Genomic DNA, 11,031 nt, shown 5'->3' with positions numbered 1-11,031 from the left:
AAATGAGATAATACAGTAAGGATCCAGCCAGGATGACTTCTTATTATTTTCTCCAACTACCAAGCAAGAAAAACCTTCTCTGTCCCTGAAGGACTTGCCCAAGTCCCCTTATTCTTCTGTTGCTCACCACCTGAGAGCAGAACTCTGGCCTGGCTGTCTTCCCCAGGCACCCAGCAGCATGAGTGGTGGGCTGGACAGAAGCTGCTTTGTGAAGAGCAGAGAAAGTTGTGCAGGAGGTGGCTCAAGGGTGAGGATGGCTGAGGGAGCTCCCAGGACAGCTTTCGGGGCTCCCCAGGTGAGAAGCTGAGCACCCTCCCTCCCCAGATCTTGGGAGGATCTGAGTCTGAGCTCAGGATCAGTTCTCTCCTGCTTCCCTTCCTTACCAGCTGGCCTGCAGCTCCCTCTGACCTCTTGTTTTCCTCAGTTTACCCCCTACCCTCCCTTAGCCAAGGGCACGTCACCTCCTTTCCCCCCATTGGTGATTGTTGAGCTTAGGGCAGGCCTTACTGGCTCCAGGGGTGGGCGTGGGACAGTGCCACACGCGTTGCATGACGTGGCCAGGCGCCTTCGGTACGTAGGGAAGGGCACAGGGCTGCCACCGTGGCTGCCGCCTCGGCTGCACCCGTTTGCCAGGTGCAAGGTGAACTGCCTGGGTGGGGGGGGACTCCCCCCTCCCCCCGCCCCAGTTAATCCTCCAGGGTGTGGAGTCTCCCTTCCCTGCTTACTCAGCAGACATTTCCAATCCTGCTCCGTTTGCCCCAGGAGACAACCCAGGAATTTGGGCCTCGAGGCCCCGCCCCTGTCAGCCCCATGCCCAGGTCTGCCTTCTTCCGGGGTGTCTATCCTGGCTGCCCTGGGCCCCTCGGCCCTTCCTTCTCTCAGAGAGCCCATCAGGGCTCAGCAGGCCAGCAGGCCAATTCCATACTCCACCCCCTCAAACCTCCTCAATCCACCAGCCAGCGGACTGGGCCAATTCAACAAGAGCAGTGTGTGTGTGTGTGTGTGTGTGTGTATGGGCGGGGGGGGGGGGGGGCTCAAATCATCAGGTCTGACCTACTTGTCACCCAGAGGACAATCTTGGTTCTGCAATCCAAGGCCGGGGCTTGGGAGCCCCCTCAGTAGTGCCTTCCAGGCCTGGCCTGGTGAGGGCAGAGGAGCACTGCCCCTCATTTGCTGTGTGACCTCGGACAAGTCACACCGTCTCTCTGGGCTGCTTCCCAATGCTCAGATGAGATAATGCCCAGTGAGGGCACGGTCCCTGTCACTTCCTGCCCCTCAGGGGCAGCGATGGGGGGCAGTCACTCCCCTCAGCCTCACAGCCCCTCATCTGATGGGAGAGGAGCTGTGTGAGCCGTCCCCAAAGTTCTCGGGACTTCATTTACTCATTCAGTCATTTGATGTTCACTGGGCATCTTTTTTCCCCCTTTTTTTTCACTGAGCATCTTGCTGCTCTGGCCTGTGCTAGGCGTGGTGGGTGGGTAGGTGTCTCTCAAACATGCCCAGGTCCCTACCCTCATCCCTGGTGCCCCAGCTCAAGTCCCCCCAGCTCTCTCCCCAGGGACCTTGGTATCAAGGTCCCAGACCACTCGCCTTCTAGCCCAGCAATCCTCCCCAGGGTGAACACCAATTCTCCGCGTGGTCCATGGCCAGTGCTGTGAGCTGGGACGAGGCGGCGAAGAAGGAAAGAGTCACCCAGTTAGTAGTGACCAGCAGGGCAAATGACAAAGAGGAAAGATGGAAAGAGGGGTGTATTGGGATCCAGGCTGGAGGTCTAAAAGGGCCCCCTCGAAGAGCTGGAGGCTGGCATTCCTGACTCCCTGGTCATAGCCTTCTCCACAGCCCCCCCCCCCCCGCCAGGGGCCCCCTGCCCCAGCCCCACCTGAGCCCCCATCAGCACTGTCCTCAGGCCCCTCTTCCCAGGGCTGCGGAGGAAACTCATCTCCCAGCACATTTTGGCTTCTCAGTCTCCCAGTCTCAGGCTGCCGGGTGGTTGGTAAACAGCTTATTAAGGTGATTAACACTGCAATTAAAGCTGGAAAAACAGAGGCCAGGGTGCTGGCTGAAGGCTCCCCCTTCCCCCCCTTAAGTTCTCCCCCCTCCCCTCCCTCCCCTCCTCTCTCATCCCCTAGGGGCTTGGTTGATGCAACATGGCCTGACTTGGCCAACCAGAGCCCTCCCGGGGCACTGGGAAGCTGGGCATCAGGGGTCCTGTCTCAGCTGCCCAGAGCCCCTTCCCATGGAGGTGCTGGGCGGGGGTGGGGTGGTGGTGGTGGTGGGGCTCTGCTGAACTGGGAAGTAAGCGGTAGCGATGGTGTGCTGCTGAGGCAGATGGTGTATGGAGGCTGAGTTGGGGTGAGGTCTCTAAGATGCCCTGGTGCCTGAGACCCCTTAAGGGAGGGGCCTTAGGGACAGAATCACCCTTCTCATCCACTTCCCCATGTGAGAGGGGCCGGGCTGTCCCCTCCCAGAAGTGGGGCCAGAGAGCTTCTAGACCCGGCTCCTCCCTGAGCCCAGCATTCAGGGACCCTCTGGATGCACGTCTCCCCTCCAGCATCAGCTCTCAGAAACCCTGAGGCTCCACGCGGCGACCACGCTCTCGGGTTCTCCCCAAGCCTCCTTCCTCTCTACCACCCTCCCCTCCCCCTCAGTCCTGCAAGGGGAGTTATTCTGTAGGCGGGGTCCCCAGGGAGTATGCTCCCAGACCCCCAGCTCTGCCTGTCATAGCTGCCATGCTTTCAAGGCATCATTCAAATGCCACCTCTCCCTAAAGGCTCCCCACTGCCACCAACTGCCCCTCCCCTGCCCCCTGAAGCCATCCGGTCCTCCCCGACTGGGTTGGGTTTGCCCAACGAGGGGGCCTGTCCAGAGTGGGCCCTCCAGCACCCAGCACGGGTCTGTGCCTTCCTTCCCCGGGCTGCGCTCACCTGTTGTACCAGCTCCCAGAGCTGCCTGGCATGCAGCAGGTGCTCAATAACTATTTGTTGACTTACTCTAGTTTCGAGCATCCCTAGAAATGGGGTGGATCAACCAAGGTGGCAAGTGCAGCCGGGGACCTGGGTCTGAATCCAGGGGTATGGGAACGGAGGAGGGGGCAGGAGGTGAGTGGGGAGCAAGCCCCATCCGCCCTGTCACCTGTCACCATCGTCACTAGCAACTTTCATTAGCTGAGCAGCTTGTTAAGCATTTTCCTCACATTATCCTATTTAATCCTCTCAACAGCCCTGCTGGGTAAGTAGCATCACCCCTCTGTGACAGAGGAGGAAACCGAGGCTTAGGAGGAAGGTTAAGTGACTTGCCCACGATCACACACGCGGTGAAGAGGCGGAGGCAGGATTCAGGCCGTGTCAGCTGACTCCAGCGTGCACATTCCAGGCCTCAGCAGGAAGCTTTTTTTAGGACCAGCCCTGGGGAAGAAACCCAGCCCCTCCCGCCTCCCCTCTCCCTGGGCTCTTCCCTGGGAGGAGCCCTGGTGGCTGAGGTGGGCGGAGATTCCGTGGCTCCGGCTCTGGGACACTCTGCCCTGGGGCATCTTCGCTAACTGAGTAGCAGAAAAGCCCACTAAGAGAATCCATTCTTCAGACAGACCTGGGTTCAAATCCCAGCACCGCCAGGAGTATTAGTTTTGTGACCGTGATGGAACCGCTCAGAGCCTGTGTCCCAAACGGGTACTCTACCGCCCCCCCCCCCACCATGAGGTGCCCAGGTTGTTGTGGGGATCACATGCCAAGCGCCTGGCACAGAGCAGGCGGTGAGCAAATGCCAGCTGCTACTCAGGTTTGGAGAACAGTGACCCTCAGGGCAGACTGGGGTTCTCTAGCCCCCCCCCCTTCCCCAAAGGTTTACACAGGGTGATGGGTGTCGTCAAAAAGCACCTGGCCCCACCCAGGCCCCCCACCCAAGCCCCTGTCCTGGTGTCCCACCAGTGCTGGTGAAGGTGACCTGAGGAGGAAGGGGAGGTCAGGGGTGGGGCTGACCCTGAGGGAGGTCACGGGGCAGTTAATCCAGCCTGACAGAGCAGGGATGAGCAGGGTGGAATTAGGAGCTTACAACATCCTTTCATCCCGCAGCAGCCCGCCCGCCCGCCAGCCTGCCCGCCCAGCCTCCCTCCTTCCTTCCTCTCTCTTTCTGCCCTTTTTTCCCCTCTCCCTCCCTTTGCTGGCAGCCCAGCCCTAATAAAATGCAGTGTCTCCAGCAAGTCTGCCGGCTGCCGCCTCGCTGCTCCTGCCTGCACGCAGCCCTCAAACCAAACTGCTCAGCTCAGCCCCGCCTGGCAGCTGCCACTTAACCCTTGCCAACCCGGCTGGCGTCCTTGGGCTGAAGGCCCTCCTCCCTTCTGTCTCCCTCAGGCATGGGGGGAGGGGAAGGCCTGCTCTCTGACAGGAAGAAGAGTGATATGGGGGCGGGGTCCCCATTGTTCTGGAGCCCCTGCCCGAGAACCCCTCAGCGTGTGCCTGTGACTGCTGTTTAGCAAGGGCCTTCGGTGAGACCAGCTCCGTTTATCCCAGGCTTATTCTGCTTCCCACCTCGCAACAGCCCCAGGGGTCAACAGGGTGAGGACTGTTGTCCCCATTTGACAGATGAGGAAACTGAGGCCTGACAGGCTGAGCTGGGTCACCTTGGCTGCTGTGGTGTTGCTGATTCTCCATCCAAGATCTTTTCCAGAATAGGGAGCTGCCTCTGCCACGGCGCGCGCGTGGGGTGGGGGGGGTAACTTGAGTGATGCGTGTTTGTGCACCTGGGGGCCCTCTCTCTCGTGGAGTGTTATGGCTTTGGCTTTACACGTGTGATGCTAAGGGGTCTCAGGAGTGTGTTTGTGTCTACATATGTGCCTACAGATGACGTCTGTCTCAAGTGGGAGCCCATGGGTGTGTGATGATGCGGAGGCGTCATTGTGTATGTTGGTACGTGTGTGTATAGGAGAGAGTTAGCTTCACCACTGTGTGCATACATCCACCTTCACGGTGCCTCCCATCTGTGCCAAGATGTGTCCCTCGCTCGCAACTCCATTCATTCTACCGCCTCCAGCTCGGTCTCCGAAGTCTGGAGTCGGGCAGCTAGAAGAGGAGGGTGGTGGCAGCAAGCAGGCACTGAGTCAAGGCCTGCGCTGTCCCCGAGCAGTAAACACAGAACCCCTCGTCTGTTTGCCGTCATCACCCAGCCTGGATCCCAGTGGCCCGGGGTCCCTGCCAACTGTGAGAGCAGTGGTATTCCCCTTGCCTGAGGCCCCAACCTCACCCCACGCTGGGAAGGATAGACAGGAGGGTGAGGGGCCGGGGAGTGCCTGGGCGTGGAGGCAGGGGGTGTACACGCGTGTGTAAGCATGTCTGCGTGTGAGCCCAAGATCAAAGAGCAGCCCCGAGGTGACCCGGCGGCGGCAGTGGCGGAGGGCATCTGGCTGGCAGGGAACGCCAAGCCACCAAACAGAGTGGAGTCAGGGAGGCTGTGGCACTGGGAGCCTCCCACCCACCCAGACCTGGGGGCAGCCATGGGGTCAGGAGCACCTGCCGCCTGGGGCCTGGCCCAGCCCAGCTCCTGGAGGCTCAGCGCTCTCTCCCCACCAAACACTTTCCCCAACCTCCAGGGCCTCCCCGAGAGCCGCCCCGCGCCCCCCCCCTCCCCGCCCCCCGCCTCCCCATCTGCTCCTGCCTCCAGTTCAAAGAGCTCAGTGGTTATTTCCTTCTTGTTTATTAACATTACATATAAAGATGGTCCAGTAAGAAAGCAGAAATGAGAAGCCTGGGAGGGAGTAGGAGCTAGCTCCGTTCCTGCCCCCCTGGGTGGGACTGCTGGAGATCCACCATTTCTCTTCTCATTTCTGGACCCCCCACCGAACCCCAATCCAGCCAGAGCCCAGGCCTGTGTCTCTCAGCTCACAATGCACAGGCAGGTACATCCAGGAGGAAAGGGACACATAAATAGGAAACCACACAGGGAGGAGGCAGCTTCTTTCTGTTGCTCTTAGAAAAATACAGACTATATATATATATAGCTACAGTCTTCTACCTCTCCTCTTCTGCAAGGGTTGACCACATCAGGGGTGGAGGAAAGTTAGCTCTGGGGAGATGTCTCGGCCAGAAGGGGCAGTGCCACCAGCCCTCCGATAGCCACCCCTTCACCCCTCAAGGCACCAAGCTACAACCCCCCCGCCTCCTGTGCACCTCACCCCATGCACTCCGTTTCCAAGGCCACCGGAAAGGGGGTGTTTTGGGATTTGTCTTGCCTGGTATGTCTCCTTGGAGACTTGGGGTTTGGCACCAAAACTGCCAGCTTACTGGAGGAGAAGAAGAGGTGGGGTGGGGGGAGAGGAAGAGGTGGGGGGAGAGGATGGGGGGGGCAGAGCAGAGGTGCCTACTGAGGGGAGATTGATCCTATCTGTTAACAATGCCCTTTGTTTTCCTATTTTTCAACAGCTTTTAAAACCAAAGTTGTGCAAAGTCCTGTACACAGAAGAAGAAATGGGTCCTTAGGAAAGACTTCTAAGACCCACCGCTCCTCTCCAACCAGAGCCGGGAGAGGAGGGAGATGACTCCTGGAGTTCTTGCCTCTGACGCCCCAAATATTAAAATATCCCCCTCCACTTTCCTTGCTTTGACCCTCAAATCCTAAATGAGGGCTGCAAGTGCGGGGCGGGGGCTGGCTGGGGTCCCACCCTGAGTCCCAGTCTCCACGTTCAATGTCTCTTTGGCAGCGGGGATGCTCAGGAAGAGGGGGCCACAGTTCACGTAGGAGGAACCAGGCCTGGCAGGCCCCGGCACCCACAATGCCTGGTGTCCCAGACCAGGCCCGACCGGCAAACACTCCCCAGTCCCCCAGCCCCCACGGTCTCCAGTCTGGGAAACAAGTACTAAGTGTTAGAGGCGGCAAGGTGACAAGCCACGTAAAGCCAATCCAGGCCCCTGGGACAGGAGAGCACCTGTCCCAGCTGGAGTGGGGTGTCCCAGCATCTGGAAGGGTACCCCAGTGTCTAGGCAGGGGGACAGAGGTTCAGGGGACATCCGTGGCCCATGCAAATTTCATCTGGAGCTCTTGGGTCCCTGGAGGAAGGGACAAGGGCAGGGGAAGGGGCGTTCCCTTTCCCCAGTGCTCCTCGATGATTCCTGAGTGTCGGCGAGGACAGAGACGCCTTCTGTCTGGTCCCGGGAGTCCTTCGTGGGAGGTTCAGGCCAGGTGGGTGCTCAGTACACAGCCCCAGGGTTGGGCGGGGGCCCCGGCGAGGCATGGTGCAGGGTGGCCGGCTGAGGCGGCTGCTGCTGTAAGTGGGGTCCGCTCAGGTTCTGTGCGTGGTACCAGGAGTTGGTGGGGTCGTCCAAGTAGCTGGGGGAGGCACTGTACGGGAGCGGCGGGGGCAGCTGGCTTCGGGCAGGGGCCGGAGTGGAGTGGGAGGAGGTGTCCCAGAGGGCGGGTGACGGAGGCGAGTTGCAGGCCATGGAGTCGCTGTTGTTGGGGCTGTGCTCCAGGGGCACCTCCCCGTTCTTGTAGAGCTTCTTGAATTTGGAGCGGCGGTTCTGAAACCAGATTTTCACCTGTACCCGAGAAGAAAGGGGGAGCTAGTTTAGCCTCTCAGCATGCCGAGCGAAAAGAAAAGCCAGAGGGACACCCAGCTTAGAGAGGGCACGGCCAGTCCCCATGCCACACGCCGGGACCCAGGCAAAACCCTGGCCTCCTGACTCCCGGGCCACCATCTTTTCTTCTACCCGGGATAGAGCTGTGGCCGGAACTTCCAACCGCCTGGGTCCAAATTCTACTCGGCCACTCACTCCGCCTGTGACCTTGGGCAAGTTACTTAACCTCTCTGGTTCTGGCCTTCCTCATCTGAAAGTGGGGGTGGTCAAAGCCCCATCACCTACCTCCCGGGGTCATTACGATGCTCAAAGGAGTTAAGACAGAGGAAGAACTCAGAGCAGCCGGGTATACAGCAAACGCCCAGTCAGAGGCACCCAGGTGGGCGATGGGCAGTTGGTGGCCTCTTGTTCACATTAGAAACCCAGAGGCACACAGATACAAACACACACCCACACACGCATCTCCATGTGCAGGAACGTACCCACTCGCCACTTCACACACAGACACCAGACTATAAAGATACACACACACAGATCCTCCTCCCAGATAAACACCCACAGACGTGGTCACACACCCGGGCACGGAGGAGACCTCCGGGGCTGCCTAATGGGGGTGACCTGGGGACTGGGGAGCAGGTGAGCCACGCTTCCCCACACTTCCCCGGGGTATCTCCCCCTCCCCCTGCTGCTCCCCACCCCATGACTGGTACAAACAATGAATCAGCTTCTCACCGGGTGACCCAGATTCCCGGGCGACGGGGCCCCACGCAGGCAGCCGCAGCCCAGGCCAGCCTGTCAACACCTGCACGGAGCCAGGCAGCCACCACTCCTCCCCTGAGCAGGGACAGGCTGCTGGGGGCTTTAGGCCGAGGGCGGGGCTCCCACCTTGAGTCCCTGTCCCCCCTGGGAGGGAATCTCTCCTCTCCGCTCCAGGCAGAGGAAGGGTGGAGCATGGGGAGGGTGAGCAGCAGTGTGGTGTTTTGAAGCAAGTATGCATTTTTGTGCCTGCACTCACCAGTGTGCACAGTCACGTCCACAGCCCCCCTCCACAAACGCCATGACCCTTGACAGGTCACCCCCCTTTATGTGCGCATTCCCACGTGTACCCAGACACAAGAGCATGAGTGCAAATATTGTACACGCGTGTGCACATGTACGTACACCTCTGCACACATGCTGGCCTGCTGAGAAGACACATGTGGACTCCTATCAAGCGAGGGGCGAGCACTGTGGGGGGGAGGGGGGACTGTGGGAGCTTGGGGGTCGGGAGTAGAGAGGAAGGACGACACCTCTGCTGGCCACACACATACACAGTTGCACAGGCTCTCAAACACCCATGCGGTGCTAATCGGGAACTTCGGACAGAAGTGGAGACTTGGGGGGCCCCTCTACCCACAGGCAAGGGCTTCCAAGGGCTGCAGGGAGTTTAAAAGGCCCTTCAGGCTCGGTAGTGCCTGGGGAGTCCGGGGTCCCGCGCGCGCGGCCCCACCGACGCCCCGCAAGCCTAGATGTCCCCCAGACTGACCTGTGTCTGCGTGAGGCCCAGCTGCGCGGCCAGCTCGGCGCGCTCGGGCAGCGCCAGGTACTGGGCCTTCTGGAAGCGGCGCTGCAGGGCGGCCAGCTGGTAGCTGGAGTAGATGGTGCGCGGCTTGCGGACCTTCTTGGGTTTCCCGTTCACCATGCGCACCTCGGCTTCCGGCTCCTCTTTCACCGACACTGCGAGCAACGCACCGGGCGGGAGGCGGCTTAGTCGCGGCCTGCGGCCCCGGCGACCTCCCGGGCCCCGCGGGGAGCCCCACCCTCGGGCCCACGAACTCCCCCGGGATTTCCAGGCTGCGCGCTCCGCCGCCGGCGCCCGGGGAGGGAGCGGCGGCCACAGAGCCGACCGGCGGCCGCCCTCGCCGCGGCGCTCCCAGCGCCCAGCGCCCGGCTCGGCGCACAGTCCCGGCGCCCGCACCTCCCGGGCCGGCTCCGCCAAGGCTTTGCTCACGGCGCCTTCCCTGCTCGCCGCCCTTCTCTCCCCAGCTGGCTGCCTCGCTTCTTTCCTCGTTCCCGACCCTCATTCCTCCTTCTGCTTTTTTAAAATAAACTTTTATCTTAGGAGAATTTTCGGTTTTCTGAGAAGTTACAAGCATAGTGCAAACTCCTCCCCGCCTCCCTGCCTCTCTCCCTTCTTTTTCCGTCCGGTCCCCCGTTCCTTCCTTCTGTCCTTTCTCTCACTTTGTCTTCACCTTTCTCTTTCAGCTCCTCCACTTCTCGGTCGCTGCTTCCCTAATTCTGGGGTGCCTCTCTCCGCAGGTCCCCTCACCATCCCCCTCTCCCGGCCCAAATCCACAGCGTCCCTGGCGCTTGCTGTCCCCGATGCCCACCCCCAAGCCCTCTGCAGCCAGGCGAGGACTGTCTGCCGAGCTCCCCGCGAAAGCACCTCCATTAGGAGGCTCCCCGACAACCCGCGGCCCCCTTCCGCTCCCCCCTAACTCTCCCCGATCTCCCTCCGAGGCCCGGGCGCGGAGCGAGCAGCGCGCCCCAGACGCGCGCAGTGCCGGGGCTGGAAAGCCGGGCTTCCCCCCGGGGTCGCCTCCGGCCTTCCCTCGCCCCGGGCCGTCCCTGTCGGTCGCCGACGCGCCTCTAGATCTCGGCTCCAACTCCCCGCCTTCCTTCCCCCGGGGAGCCCGCCGGTGCCTCCCACTCTCCGCGTTCTCACCTGGGTCCTGGGCGGGCAGCGGCTGCTCCCGGTACCCTCCGTACTGCCGGTAGGAGGTCCCGTAGGTATATTCCGACTTGGGCGAGTAGGCGCCCGTGCTCGCGAGCCCGTTGAGGTTGAACTGGGGGTGGTAGGTGTAGGGGTTCACCGTCTGGCCGTAGGGCTGGCCCGAGTAGTAGTCGTGCTGGGGGGCACTGTAGTAGCCCAGGTCGGTGACGGACGACTCGGGCAGGGTGGGCGAGTCCTTGGAGCCCGCATGGCAGCTCAGCGAGCTGGAGATGTCGGTGAGGATGCTGCTGAGCTTGCGATCGAAGGAGCCACTCATCGTGGCGGGAGCCGCGCCACGCCGGGGCTGGCCCGGCCGCCGGCGGGAGCGCGGGGAGGCGGAGGAGCCGAGGCGGGGGTGTGTGTCCGCAGCGCGGAGGAGGGTCCGGCGGCGTCTCGGGGGAGGGGAGGCCCAGGGGCGCTTAGACTGAGCGCCGGACTTCGGACGGTCGCTGCGCGCGCCTCTCGCCGCGTCCCCAGCCGCAGTCCAATGCCGCCAGCGCCGCCCGGCCGGCCGCTTATAGACTCGGAGGAGTCGCCCAGGGAGGCTCCGGCGCGCTGATTGGCTGCAAGTCTTGCCTCGAGGCAAAACACGCTCTAGTGCTCTTTCGTTCGCCGCTCTCCTCTCCCCTCCATTCTTTGTTGTTACCAACACACACACACACACACACACACACACACACACACACACACACACACACACACACACACACCCGCTCC

At 61.4% G+C, this 11,031-nt stretch overlaps 1 protein-coding gene across 1 annotated transcript; it reads right to left on the bottom strand.

Annotated features, from left to right (window-relative positions):
* Positions 1-6,287: 6,287 nt before the first annotated feature.
* DLX3 (distal-less homeobox 3) lies at positions 6,288-10,801 on the bottom strand. The gene is made up of 3 exons (XM_059670666.1): positions 10,267-10,801; positions 9,088-9,278; positions 6,288-7,523 (listed from the first exon to the last, which is right to left on the bottom strand). Exons 1-3 carry the CDS (start codon positions 10,589-10,591, stop codon positions 7,176-7,178), a joined length of 864 nt encoding a protein of 287 aa, XP_059526649.1. The 5' UTR covers positions 10,592-10,801; the 3' UTR covers positions 6,288-7,175.
* Between the last annotated feature and the right edge of the window lie 230 nt (positions 10,802-11,031).

Source organism: Myotis daubentonii, chromosome 16 (assembly GCF_963259705.1).
Source record: "Myotis daubentonii chromosome 16, mMyoDau2.1, whole genome shotgun sequence".
In the NCBI taxonomy this organism is placed as follows: domain Eukaryota; kingdom Metazoa; phylum Chordata; class Mammalia; order Chiroptera; family Vespertilionidae; genus Myotis; species Myotis daubentonii.
The sequence above is the reverse complement of the archived record's forward strand: the minus strand, read 5'-3'. Positions and strand labels throughout refer to the sequence as shown.